At 44.1% G+C, this 14,237-nt stretch overlaps 1 protein-coding gene across 1 annotated transcript; it reads left to right on the top strand.

Annotated features, from left to right (window-relative positions):
- Positions 1–2,962: 2,962 nt before the first annotated feature.
- Positions 2,963–14,036, top strand: LOC140207590 (uncharacterized). The gene is made up of 2 exons (XM_072276138.1): positions 2,963–2,989; positions 12,090–14,036. The coding sequence occupies exon 2, from the start codon at positions 12,247–12,249 to the stop codon at positions 13,114–13,116; it is 870 nt and encodes a 289-aa protein (XP_072132239.1). The 5' UTR covers positions 2,963–2,989; positions 12,090–12,246; the 3' UTR covers positions 13,117–14,036.
- The last annotated feature ends 201 nt before the right edge of the window (positions 14,037–14,237 follow it).

Below are 14,237 nucleotides of genomic sequence, written 5' to 3'. Positions count from 1 at the left end.
TCGCAACAGCCGCAACACAACTTCCCGACTTTTCAACTCAGTGCTTCAACTAATAAAGACAACCACGTCATTTGCCTTCTTAATCACCCGATCAATCTGTGCAGTCTCTTTCAGGGAGCGATGAGCTTGGAGTCTAAGATCCCTCTGATCATCACCACTGTTCAGTGTTTTGAGTTTAACAGTGTACTGTCTCATACATTCGACCTACCGAGCTGCCAAGATGATCATCACTAATCAAATCTCACTGAGATTTCTCAGGTCCTGTTGAATTTATTGCCAAGTGCACAAGTACGGGAAGGTGCAGGCACAGAGAAACACTGACTTGTGGCAGCATCACAGGCAAGTACATTCAGATAACAGACGGAGCATAAATTATACGATTCGCTGTCAGTAGCAATATATAAATATGATTTATGTCATTAACAATAAATAAAATACAGTACATTCTGTCATGATCAAAATTAAAATGTGCGATAACAGACTTGGAAGTGTTGAATTTGATCCCTGTCTCCATTCCTCCTGTAGTCCACAACCAGCTCCTTTGTTTTTGTCACCATGAGGGAGAGGTTGTTTTCTTGACACCACTGTGTCGGGGTGATGACTTCTTCTCTGCAGGCTGCCTCGTTATTATTTGAGATTAGGCCAATTAATGTAGTGTGCTCAGCCAACTTAATTGGCAGATTGGAGCTGTGGGTGGCGACACAATTCATGGGTGCACAGAGAGGGCCAAGGAGAGAACGCTGTGGGGTATGTGTGCTGAGGGTCAGAGAAACAGAGGTGAGGGAGCACACTCTTACCACCTGCCGGCGATCTGACAGGAAGTCCAGGATCCAGCTACACAAGGCAGGGTGAAGGCCGAGGTCTCTGAGCTTCTTGTCGATACTTCACGACTTCGTATGGCTACTGCTCTGCCCATGACTGCAAGGAACTGCAGAGAACTTTGGAGAGCAGAGAACATCAGAGAAACAAGCCTCCCCTCCATGGACTCTTCCTACACTTCCCCTGCCTCGGAAAAGCAGGCTATGTACACAAAGATCCTCACAACCTGGACATTCTTGCTGCAAACCCGCTCCCCCATCGGGGAAGAGATACAAAAGCCTTAAAGCGCGAACCACCAGGCTTAAGGACGGCTTCCTGTCTGCGGTTATAAACCAAATGAATGGTCTCCAGTTCGATAAAATGGACTCGACCTCACAATGTAACTCGACGTGACCCTGCACCATATGTCTATCTGCACTGCACTTTCTCTGCAGCCATAATGCTTTGTTACAGTTATTGTTTTGACATATATCAGCTCAATGTACTTTTATAATGTACAGATCTGGTGACTGAAGGCAGCTGCAGGTTCATGAGGGACTGTTACTGTCAGATTCTCCAGTTCTTGCGGCTGCTCATCGCACCCAGGACTGAACCCTGGTCACTGAGCATTGGAGGAGTCCGTTCTGCTGATGGTAGCCTTAAACTGGACTGATGGTTAATATTGTGAATCTGTGAAAGATAAATCAGTTCTGTATCAAATCCCATGTCTCAGGTACTTACTGTCTCTACCACACTCACAATGTACACTAGAGAGGCCACTCCTCCCATCTGGTCCCTGCCCATGTTTCTGTTCCATATCAGTATATCAAAATCTATCCCTGCCGTTCCCCTCTCACTCTCCCTGTGATAACAGGTTGCAACTAGTCACCACTCCATGGGATAAGAGATTTCCCTTGAATTTCAGAGGATCATAGAAATATGCAGCACATTACAGACCCTTTGGCCCACAATGTTGTGACGACGTGCAATTTACTCCAGAAACTGCGTAGAATTTACCTACCGCACAGCCCTCTATTTTCCTAATCTCCACGTACCTATCTAAGAGTCTCTTAAAAGACCCTATTGTATCAGACTCTACCACCGTCGCTGGCAGTGCATTCCACACACACACACACCACACTTTGTTCAAAAAACTTAGCTCTGACATCTCCTCTGAACCTACTTCCAAGCAGCTTAAACATAACCCCCCACCCCACCCCGTGTTAGCCATTTCAGCCCTGGGAAAAGACTCTGGCGATCCACACGACCAATGTCTCTCATCATTTTGTACACCTGCATGGATTTCCTGCATGCTTCTCTCCAGGCTGAATAACACGATGAGCTCACAGTGGTTTCAACGTTCTTCAGGGCTCTGGACTATGGTGGTTAAGCTCCTTCTTCCCTGCTTTTTTCAACGCTTTGTGTCATTTTCAATCATTTCAAAGGTCTGTGCCTCAGAGAGCTGGGTTGTTGCAATGCGCCTCTAAAGTCTGACAGCAGATGAGCCAGTGAATCTTCGATGGTGCAGAGTCAGAAACCAAAGAGTTACCAGCCTGAGTCAGGGCTTTGGGGCTCCAGAAAGAGATGGGGTCTAGACTTTACAAGGAGGAGGAGGAAGAGGAATCAGACCAGCAGGACGTGGCCACAAATAAAAGATCAGAAACATTGAAACTGTTTCATTGAAAAAAAAGTGGTTAATTTCTTCAAAACACTGGAGGAAATCAACAGATCAGGCCGCAACTGTGGAGAGGAATACGTTTAAGCCGAGACCCTTCAGCATGCCGAGTCTGTGTACTTTTCTGCTTAGTTGCTGCCTGAACTGCAGAGTTCCTCCAGCATTTTTGTGTGTATGTGTTTATATTTCCAGCAACCGCAGAATTTCTTTTGTTTTATATCTGCATTTCTAAGAAGGTTCTACTTTGGCATTAGACACGTGGAAAGTTTGTTAATATTAAGTGTATTGTTTATGGGAGCTGCTTTGTGCGTTAAAACAGCACTGAGTTTTCCACGCACAAAAAAAAAGGTCTGGACATGGAGCTGGTGCTTGCAGAAACCTTTAATGGAAGCGTGTTTACCCAGAAGGCTCTGCGAACAATATTCGCCGTCGCTGAAGCACCGATCGAACGCATAGGCTGTTCCCGAATATCGCGCATGCGCGCAGTGCACAAAGGCCTCGAGAAGTCTGCTCCAGGTAAGAGATATTCCCCGGCTGCGGGTGGGAATTTTCAACACCGAATTCGGGACAATTGCTGTGAGCTCCGGACACCGTGGCCCGCAAGCCCGGGATAGTCCTGCTCTCTTCCCTCTCTCTCAGCACCACGATCCGCCCGGGGGAGATTCCGGCTGATGAGGGAATGGGAACTGATGGATCTCTCACACAGAGTTGAACTCCAGCTATCTAAATGCAAGGATTAGGAACTCGGAGAAAGGGGACAAAATCTTTTACATCAGCTGTTAAGAAAATCACCTTTGTTCTGCCTCCAATCACAAACAAGGGATAATCTGCAGATATTGAAAATCCAAGCAACACACACAAATTGCTGGAGGAATTCAGCATTGGTACTCCTTTCCATAAATGCTGCCCGGCCTGCTGAGTTCCTCCAGCATTTTGTGTGTGTTGCTTGTTCGACCTCTTCTTGTTCTGGACCTTTATTACCCGTGAGGATATGTATTGACCCATTCACTCTGTGAAAATAATGATATCAAACACCTTTGTCCTGGGCAACAAATAGCTTTCACATCACGAATGTGCCAGACTCCAATGAGACAGAATACTGCCCTTCATTTCATATGCATTGGCCGTCAGTCACCTGGGGGAGGGTTCAGGGGAAATATTTATGTACAATACAGAAACTGGTGTTACCTGTGTGTGTTGTGACGATGCAAAAGTTGCTGGAGAATTTGCAAGTGGGAGGAAGTGGAGTGATATTTGGAAATCTGACTTTTTAAAGTGTCATTTAGCAAGCAAATCAGATATGGACGATGTGCAATAGCTGGAGTGAGAAAATCCTTCATAACCCTTTACGGGCCTGCTACATAGATTGTGTGAGAGTGCAGATGAACTTGATCAAACCCAGAGGATGTCTTATTAACAGTGATTTGCTAACTGTTAAAATAAATAACTCTGTATTTAAAATTCAGTGTGCACATATTGTTGTTACTGGGTAAAAATTGCACAGCACAAGATTTTTTGGCACACCGATCATTACAAATGAGGGGACGTTGGTGGGAAGGTGGGGAGACTTCCAGTGTCCTTGACACCCTCACGTACAAGATGTGCATCCGGCTGCAGCTTGTAACCCTGCACGTTAGGGAGTTGGAGCTGGAAATGGATGAATTCCAGATCATCTGGGATAGATATGACATGAAGAGCGGTGAGTTACACCCAAGGTGCAGGACACAGGAAACTGGGTGAGAGTCAGGAAGGGGAATGAGGTTAAATAGCCATCGCAGAGTACTCATGCGGCCATTCCACACTACAGCAGGTAGACCACTGTAGAAACTGTTGTGGGGTGGGGGTGATTACCAAGCAGAGCAATGTCAAAGGGTTGATAGAGGATTTGTTAGTTCAGGAATTAAAACTAGCAGAGATCAAATATCCTAGTGGTAAGTCTTGCTAGTGCTAGTGTGTGGTGGGGGGAGGTGGAATTAAAGTTCCAGAGGGGATTAGAGTCAGACTACCAGAACAGATAGTGGAGAGGGCGAATTGAAATAACTTGTATCCTTAATATACATGAGGAGTAGAAATCTTTATATTATTTCTCCATCTAAATGTGCAATGTGTAATTTATAGTAATTTATAATAAATACTTTGTACATAGGACAGTCATTATAACATAGAAATACAGCTGCATCAGCGTGAATTAATCAGTCTGATGACTTGGTGGAAGTAGCTATCCAGGAGCCTGTTGGTCCTGGCTTTTATGCTGTGGTAACATTTCCTGGATGGTAGCAGCTGCAACAGTTTGTGGTTGGGGTGACTCGGGTCCCCAATGATCCTACGGGCCTTTTTACGCACCTGTCTTTGTAAATGTCCTGAACAGTGGGAAGTTCACATCTACAGATGCGCTGGGCTGTCCGCACCACTCTCTGCAGGCTCCTGCGATTGAAGGAAGTACAGATCCCATACCAGGCAGTGATGCAGCCAGTCAGGATGCTCTCAATTGTGCCCCTGTAGAAAGTTCTTAGGATTTGGGACCGATACTAGACTTCCTCAAGCATCTGAGGTGAATGGGGTGCACAGCCACATACCACACAGCCAGTATGTACAGACCAAATGAGATCCTCGGTGATGTTTATGCCGAGTAATTTAAAGCTGTTCACTCTCTCAACCCCAGATCCATTGATGTCAATAGTGATCAGCCTGTCTCCATTCCTTCTGCTGTACAGCCGTCCCCAACCACCGGGCCGCAAAGCATGTGCTACCAGGCCGCGAGGAAACGATATGAGTCAGCTGCACCTTTCCTCATTCCCTGTCACGCACTGTTGAACTTGAACATTGGGTTGTTAACTGTCCCTTATTTGCTGGGACATCCCGTATATTGGGCTAGATTGGTTTGTCCCATACGGATTGTCCCGTATTTCCCCCGCTAAGGTAGAGTGTTCCTATGAAACCATTCATGCCGGAATGGCGTGAAGCGAAGAAGCAATTACCATTAATGGGAAAAATTTATGCGCATTCCCAGACCCAAAAAATAACCTACCAAATCATACCAAGTAACATATAAAACCTAAAATAACACTAACATATAAAAACGTAGTAAAAGCAGGAATGATATGATAAATACACAGCCTATATAAGGTAGAAATAATGTATGTACAGTGCAGTCGGGAAGATTAAGCCAAAGCCGATTTGTGGTAAAAAAAAATGGCACGTACGCACATGCACACACAGTGTCCGCGCAAGGCTTCATGGTCATTGTAGTCTTTCTCGGGGTAAACACAAGTGACCCATATTTGACTGCTACTTTTGTCCCTTATTTGGGAGTGAGAGAGTCGGTAACCCTAACTGTAAAAGACATGTTGAGGTGAGTTTAACCCTACTTGAACACTGCCCACCCCCCGCCCCCCAGGTCGGCCGGTCCGCAAGAATATTCTCAATTTTTCACCGGTCTGCGGTGCAAAAAAGGTTGGGGACCCCTGCTGTAGTGCACAACCAGTTCCTTTGTTTTTGTGACATTGAGGGAGAGGTTGCTTTCTTGACACCCAGACAGATGTTGCTCAGACAAAGTCATCAATCAAAAGGTTGAGCATGGTGTGATGAATGTGCTGAGCTGTGTATATCACAATGCAGGAAGCATCATAGGAAAGCCAGATGAGCTCAGGGCATGGAAACATGATATTATAGCCATTTCTGGGACTTGGTTGCACCCAACAGTCTGAGGGATTTTGAGGAACGAATTTGTAGAGAGATCGCAGACCATGCCAAGAAACAAAGGTTGATTCAGTCAGTGATTATAACTTTCCATATATTGACTGGGACTCCCATACTTAAAAAGGACTAGATGGGGTAGAGTTTGTCAAATGTGCCCTTAATCAGTACATAGAACTCCTGACGTCAAAGTATGCAATAGGCTGTCAGGGAATGATCCAGGGCTGGTGACAGAAATTAGTGATCATAATGCTATGAGATTCAAAGTATATATGGAAAAAGAGAGGTTTGGACCATGAGTTGTGATTCTAAATTGGAGAAAGATTAATTTTGATGGTATCAGAAAGGATCTAGAGGAACAGATTTGTAGAGAGATTGCAGACTATGCCAAGAAACAAATGTTGATGTAGTAAGTGATTATAACTTTCCATATATTGACTGGGACTCCCATACTTAAAAAGGACTAGATGGGGTAGAGTTTGTCAAATGTGCCCTTAATCAGTACATAGAACTCCTGACGTCAAAGTATGCAATAGGCTGTCAGGGAATGATCCAGGGCTGGTGACAGAAATTAGTGATCATAATGCTATGAGATTCAAAGTATATATGGAAAAAGAGAGGTTTGGACCATGAGTTGTGATTCTAAATTGGAGAAAGATTAATTTTGATGGTATCAGAAAGGATCTAGAGGAACAGATTTGTAGAGAGATTGCAGACTATGCCAAGAAACAAATGTTGATGTAGTAAGTGATTATAACTTTCCATATATTGACTGGGACTCCCATACTTAAAAAGGACTAGATGGGGTAGAGTTTGTCAAATGTGCCCTTAATCAGTACATAGAACTCCTGACGTCAAAGTATGCAATAGGCTGTCAGGGAATGATCCAGGGCTGGTGACAGAAATTAGTGATCATAATGCTATGAGATTCAAAGTATATATGGAAAAAGAGAGGTTTGGACCATGAGTTGTGATTCTAAATTGGAGAAAGATTAATTTTGATGGTATCAGAAAGGATCTAGAGGAACAGATTTGTAGAGAGATTGCAGACTATGCCAAGAAACAAATGTTGATGTAGTAAGTGATTATAACTTTCCAAATATTGACTGTGTCTGCCATACTGTAAAAGGTCTAGCTGGGGTAGAGTTTTTCAAATGTGTCCTTAATCAGCATGTAGAATTCCCAATGTAGAAGTGTGCAATAAGATATTGGGAAATGATCCAGGGCTAGTGATGGAAATTAGTGTATGGGAACACCTTGTATCGACTGATCATAATGCCATGAGATTCCAAGTAAATATGGAAAAGAGAGACCTGGACCACGGGTTGAGATTCTAAATTGGAGAAAGGTCAATTTTGATGGTATCAGAAAGGATCTGACAAGTGTGGATTGGGACAGGCTGTTTTCTGGCAAAGGAGTACTTGGTAAGTGGGCATCCTTCAGAAGTGGAATTTTGATGTGTAGAGTTTGTATGAGCCTGCCAAATTAAAAGTTGAAGGTAACTGGTTCAGAGAATCTTGGTTTTCCAGAGATATTAAGGCCCCAGATATCTTGTTCCTCTGAATGCCTCAGACTGTTGGATGCTACCAAGTCTCATTAATAACTGCAAATCATAATTCAATGCCCTGAGCATATCTGATTTTTTTAGTAGTTGTCTTCTGTTAGTTTTAAAAACTTTCCAATAGTTTTTGTTCTATTATTTGCCATCTCTTTGACTTTTATGTTGGCTTTGGCTTCTCATTTCAGCCACGGTTGTGTCCTCCTGCCTTTCCAATGCTTCCACTTCTTTGGAATGTATCTATCACTCACCTCCTGAAATTCTCCCAGAATCTCCAGAAATTGCTGCTCCATCATTAATCCTACCAGTCTCCCCTTCCAATCAAGTTTGGCCGGCTCCTCTGTCATAGGGACATGGAGAGGATCTGTTAAACAGGCCATTCAGCCCATCGAGACAATGCCTAAAATATTTAAACTCTCTGATGCAACGTCCCACACTGGGACCACAGCCCTCCATACCCCTACCATCCAGGTACCCATCCAAACTTCTCTTAAATAGTCAAATTCAGCTGGCACGAGCCACTTGTGCTGGCATCTCATTCCACACTGTCACAACCATTTCAGTGAAGAGTTTTTTCTACATGTTCCTCTTAAATTTTCACCTTCCCCATTTGCCCATGACCTCTGGTTGTCATCGCACCCAACCTCAGTGGAAAAATCCTGCTTGCATTTACCCTATCTAAACCCTCATAATTGTGTATACTTCCTACAGTTTCTATCTTTAACTTTTATTCTGACAAGCACATATCCAAAATTTTTCAAAATTTTGCTTTAAAGGCCTCCCATTTACCATAAAGCAGCCTGTCCCAGTCCACAGTTGCCAGATCCGAGTGTCATAATTCCAGGTGTTGATCCATGCCCTGAACAAATCTGCCTTTCCTACGATTCTCCTGGTATTGAAATATACAGGGTTCAGCATATTCACTGCACCATGCTCAACTTTTTCATTTCTGACTTTGTCTGAGATCTGAACAACATCTGTCTCCAAAACCCCTCCACTCTCTGCTCTGTTATTCAGACTCCCATTCCACCTTCAAATTTAGTTTAACACCCCCGCCACATCCCACCTCCCACCATGCAGCTCTATCACCCCTTTGGCTTTCATCTCCCAGATCAATAAAAAGCTGGTGCATACCAGGTACAGACAGATCGGAACAAATGGGGTACTTATGAAGTACAAGAAATTCAAGTGAACACTTATGAAAGAAATAAAAGAAGGCATAAGGTTGCCCCAGCAGACAAGGTGAAGGAGAATCTTCATGGATTCTGCAGATATGTTAAGAGCAAAAAGATTGCAAGGGAAAAAAATAATCTTCAGCAAGATCAAAATGATAATCCATATGAGGAGACAAATTAGATGTGGGAGATTTTTTTGCATCCGTATTTACTCAGGAGATGGACACAGAGTCTATGGAAGTGAGGCAAAGCAGCATCAACTTCATGGACCCTGTACAGATTACAGAAATTGAGGTGTTTGCTGTCTTATGGCAAATTAGCGTCGATAAATCCCCAGGGCTTGACAAGTTTTTCCCTGGGACCCTGCAGAAGACAGGTGCAGAAATTGTCGAGGCCCAAGCACAGATATATAATTCACCCTTCGTGACAGGTGATGGACTAGAGGATTGGAGGACAGCCAATGTTGTTCTGCTGTTCAAGAAAGTCTCTAAAAATAAATGAGGAAATCTTATGTTGGTGAGCTTGACATCAGTAGGGGGAAAGTTATTGCAACACGTGCAGGAACCAGATGTATAAGTATTTGGATAGATGTGGACTGATTAAGTATAGGCAGCATGGCTTTGTGCATGGCAGGTCACGTCTAGCCAATCTTACAGATTTTCTCGAGGAAGTTATAAGGAAAGTGGATGAAGGCAAAGCAGTGGATGTAGTCTACATGGACTTTTGCAAAGCACTTGACTAGGTCTCATATGGGTGATTGGTCAAGAAGTTTCAGTCACTCAGCACTTAAGATTAGACATTAAATTGAATGACGCACTGAAGCCAGAGTGTGGTAGCAGATGTTTGTCTCTCTGACTGCAACCTGTGACTGGTGGTGTGCCATAGAGATCAGTGCTGGGTCTGTTATTGTTTGTCATCTATATCAGTAATCTGCAGTGAGGAAGGTTTTCAAAGCTTGCAGAGGGATTTGGACCAGCTGGAAAAATGGGCTGAAAAGTGGCAGATGGAGTTTAATACAGACAAGTGTGAGGTATTGCATTTTGGAAGGACAAACCAAGGTAGAACATACAAGGTAAATGATAAGGCACTAAGGAGTGCAGTAGAACAGAGTGATCTGTGAATACAGATACAAAATTCCCTAAAAGTGTCATCACAGGTAGATAGGGTCATAAAGAGAGCTTTTGGTACATTGGCCTTTATAAATCAAAGTATTGAGTATAAGAGTTGGAATGTTATGGTGAGGTTGTATAAGGCATTGACGAGGCTGAATTTGGAGTATTGTGTACAGTTTTGGTCACCTAATTACAGAAAGGATATTAATAAGGTTGAAAGAGTGCAGAGAAGGTTTACAAGGATGTTGCCGGGACTTGAGAAACTGAGTTACAGAGAAAGGTTGAATAGGTTGGGACTTTATTCCCTGAAGCATAGAAGGATGAGGGGAGACATGATAGAGGTATGTACAATTATGATTGATATAGATAGAGTGAATGCAATCAGGCATTTTCCACTGAGGCTAGGGGAGAAAAAAAAAAGAGGACATGGGTTAAAGGTGAGGGGGGAAAAGTTTAAAGGGAACATTAGGGGGGCTTCTTCACACAGAGAGTGGTGGGAGTATGGAATGAGCTGCCAGACGAGGTGGTAAAAGCGGGTTCTTTTTTAACATTTAAGAATAAATTGGACAGATACATGGATGAGAGGTGTATGGAGGGATATGGTCCAGGTGCAGGTCAGTGGGACGAGGCAGAAAATGGTTCAGCACAGCCAAGAAGGGCCAAAAGGCCTGTTGCTCTAATGTTCTATGATAACATGGTTAGCTGGAGCAGCAAATTTGTGGATGAAACCGAGACTGGGGGTTTAGCAGACTGTGCGAGGACTATCATGGCTTTGCAGTGCAAACTGGAGCAGCTGGAAAAATGGCCTGAGAATTGGAAAATAGAATTTAATGCAGACAAATGTGAGGTGTTGAACTTTGGTAGGACCTACAAATGTAGGTCTTTCTCAGTGGCTGGTAGGGCATGGAGGAGTGTTGTTGAAGAAAGGGATCTGGGAATACAGGTGTATATTTTAGTGGAAGTGGTGTCACAGTTCGATAGGGACAGAAGGAAAGATTTTGGCACATTGGTCTTCATAAATCAAAGTACTGAGTACAGGAGGTGGATGTTATGTTGACTTTGTACAAGACATTGGTGAGGCCTAATCTGGAGTATTGTGTGCAGTTTTGGTGACCTACTTACAGGAAAGATGTTAAAGAAGTTGAAAGAGCTCAGAGAAAATTTGCAAGGATGTTGCCAGGTCTGGAGGATTTAGGTTATGAGGAGAGATTGAACAGGCCAGGGCTTTATTCCTTGGAATGTAGAAGATTAAGGGGAGATTTGATGGAGGTGTACCAAAATTATGAGGGTTATAGATAGGGTAAATGCAAGCTGGGATTGGGTGGGACTACAACCAGAGGCCATGGGTTAAGGGTGAAAGGTGAAATGTTAAGGGGAACATGAGGGGAAACTTCCTCACACAGAGGGTCATCTAGGTGTGGAATGAGCATCCAGCACAACTGGTGTATGTGAGCTCAATTTCAACATTTATGAAGTTTGTATAGGTACTGGGATTGTAGGGGTATGGGAGTGGAAAGTTTAAATAGTTCAACACCAACTATATGGGCCAAAGGGCCTGTTTCTGTGTTGTACTTTTCTATGACTGTGACAAGAACCTTCAGTAATACTAATATTCACTCGAATTCCTTTTAACAGCTGTGCAGACCAACCATACATCTGAGTAGGAGATATTTACATGGCATTAAAACTGTGGCACTTTCAGTTAACAGTACATAAAGAAAATCTGAGCTGCACATTAACAAAGGCTATTTGTGTGAGAGTGCTTCAGTTACTGTGAGGCCAGGCAATGCCGCTCAGGCAGAACAGGGAATAACACCAATGGAGAGAGTCAAACCGAACCAGGTCACAGATTGGAGTTGGCAGAAATGCCCCATTCTTATAGAGACAGGAAGAGCATCAGAGAATTTGATGGTCATTCCAGTCGCCAGCACTGTGACCAGCTAGAAGATGATTTCTCTCTCCAACTTGGGTTGAACTTCACATTAATAGTGCGATGTCACACTTTGGCAAATAAAGTGATCTTATCTGAAATGTTATCCTTCACCCATTGATGGATTTTGTAAATTTTTTTTCAGGTTTAAAAAGGACAGGGAATTTGTCTTTGGGAATCTCGAACACGGCACGCCAATTTTGCTGTCTCTGTCTCGATATTTAAGAAGTGGAGCAAGGGATTCACTCGATCATCTTTCCTGCTCAGTCTGTGGGGAGGGATTCACTCGATCATCTGACCTAATGGCTCACCAGTCAGTTCACACCGGGGAGTGGACGTTCTCTTGCTTGGACTGTGGGAAGAGATTCACTTGCTCATCTAAACTGAAGGTACATCAGAGAGTTCACGCTGGAGAGAGGACGTTCACCTGCTTAGTCTGTGGGGAGGGATTCACTCAGTCATCCAACCTACAGAGTCACCAACGAGTTCACACTGGGGAGAAGTCATTCACCTGCAAAGACTGTGGAAAGAGATTCACTAAGTCATCCACCCTATTGGCACACCAGTCAGTTCACACTGGGGAGTGGCCATTCACCTGCTCAGAATGTGGGAAAGGATGCACTCAGTCATCTGATCTGCTGGTACACCAGCGAGTTCATACTGGGGAGAGGCCATTCACCTGCTCAGACTGTGGGAAAAGATTCAGTCATTCATCCAACCTAATGGCGCACCAGCGAGTTCACACTGGGGAGAGGCTGTTTACCTGCTCAGTCTGTGGGAAGAGATTCACTCGGTCATCCAACCTAATGGTGCACCAGCGAGTTCACACTGGAGACAGGCCTTTCACCTGCTCAGACTGTGGAAAGGGATTCGCTCGGGCATCTCACTTACTGACACACCAGTCAGTTCACACTGGGGAGAGGCTATTCACTTGCTCAGACTGTGGGAAAGCATTCACACATTCATCCAACCTACAGAGACACCAGCGAGTTCACACTGGAGAGAGGCCATTCACCTGCTCAGACTGTGGGAAGGGATTCACTCGGGCATCTCACCTACTGAGACACCAGTCAGTTCACACTGGGGAGAGGCCGTTCACCCGCTCAGAATGTGGGAGAGGATTCATTCAGTCATCCGAACTATTGGCACACCAGTCAGTTCACACTGGGTAGAGGCTGTTCACCTGCTCAGACTTTGGGAAGAGATTCTCTCAGTCACCTCAACTGTATGTGCATCATTCAGTTCACACTGGGGAGAGGCCGGTCAAGTGCTGTAAATGTGGGAAGAGATTCACTTAGTAATCTAACCTTGTGACATATTACCGGGTTCACACTTGGGAGAAAGTTTCAATAAGCTGTATGCTGGATATTTGTCTATCACTGTTGCTGATGCAATTTCGAGAGTGACTGTCGGTGCTGAACTCTGCAATTATTGCTGCTGCTCACCACACCCAGTTCTGCACCCTGGTCACTGGGCATGGGAGGAGTTTCTTCTGCTGCACATTCACCTTTACTGGGACTGGAATTTAATATTCTGTGTAGTGTTCTTAGTAATATTAGTTGGACTGTTAACTGTTAATTGCTAATTACAAAATGGCTTCTCTGAAGTGTTATACTAAAACGGCTTCCCGTACTGTTTACTGCTGAGTAAGGGGTTCTCTGTAACAGCATGTTTGGGTTATAATTAGTGATAATGGAAATTGTATTCATTTGCCAGCCAATGGAAGTCATGTTATGCTATCTTGCATGTGTGTGCTGAGCTGAGGATCGGGGGCATTTTCAGGAGGCAAGCGGAGAGGACGGATGTGTGGGGAACGGACAGCGGTTCCAGGGCGGCAGATACCAGACCTCGGGGGTTCGGATGGTGGCCGGAGTCTTGGAAGGACATTGTGGATGGAATTGGAGGCGTGAGCTCCAACGTATGAAAATATTATGTGCACAAGACTGATAAGTTACTTATGTGGCGCCTTTTCTTTTAGTTGTTTCTACTAACCCATCATTACGAATTGATATAAAGTATGTTCCGGTGGGATGAAAGACGTTACATTGTGGGGGCTCGTCCAGGATTTGAATTCTGTCAGATACAGAGTAAGTCACCGGGTTTAAATTAGGGGAGATGGACTCGGATAAGATTGAACTTTGGTGTGAGATCGATGATGTCCCAGTTAATCATGCCTGTGTACTAAGGGGGTGGACATACGTACTCCGGACGATGTGTTAATTCGATGTTTGACTATGGTCAGAGCTATCGGTAAGGTTGAGATTGTAAGCAGAAATATTGGTAAAATGTGGGA

This window comes from Mobula birostris, chromosome 13 (assembly GCF_030028105.1).
Source record: "Mobula birostris isolate sMobBir1 chromosome 13, sMobBir1.hap1, whole genome shotgun sequence".
Classification (NCBI taxonomy): Eukaryota; Metazoa; Chordata; class Chondrichthyes; order Myliobatiformes; family Myliobatidae; genus Mobula; species Mobula birostris.
Note: the sequence above shows the minus strand (reverse complement) of the source record. Positions and strands in the feature narration are given on the sequence as shown.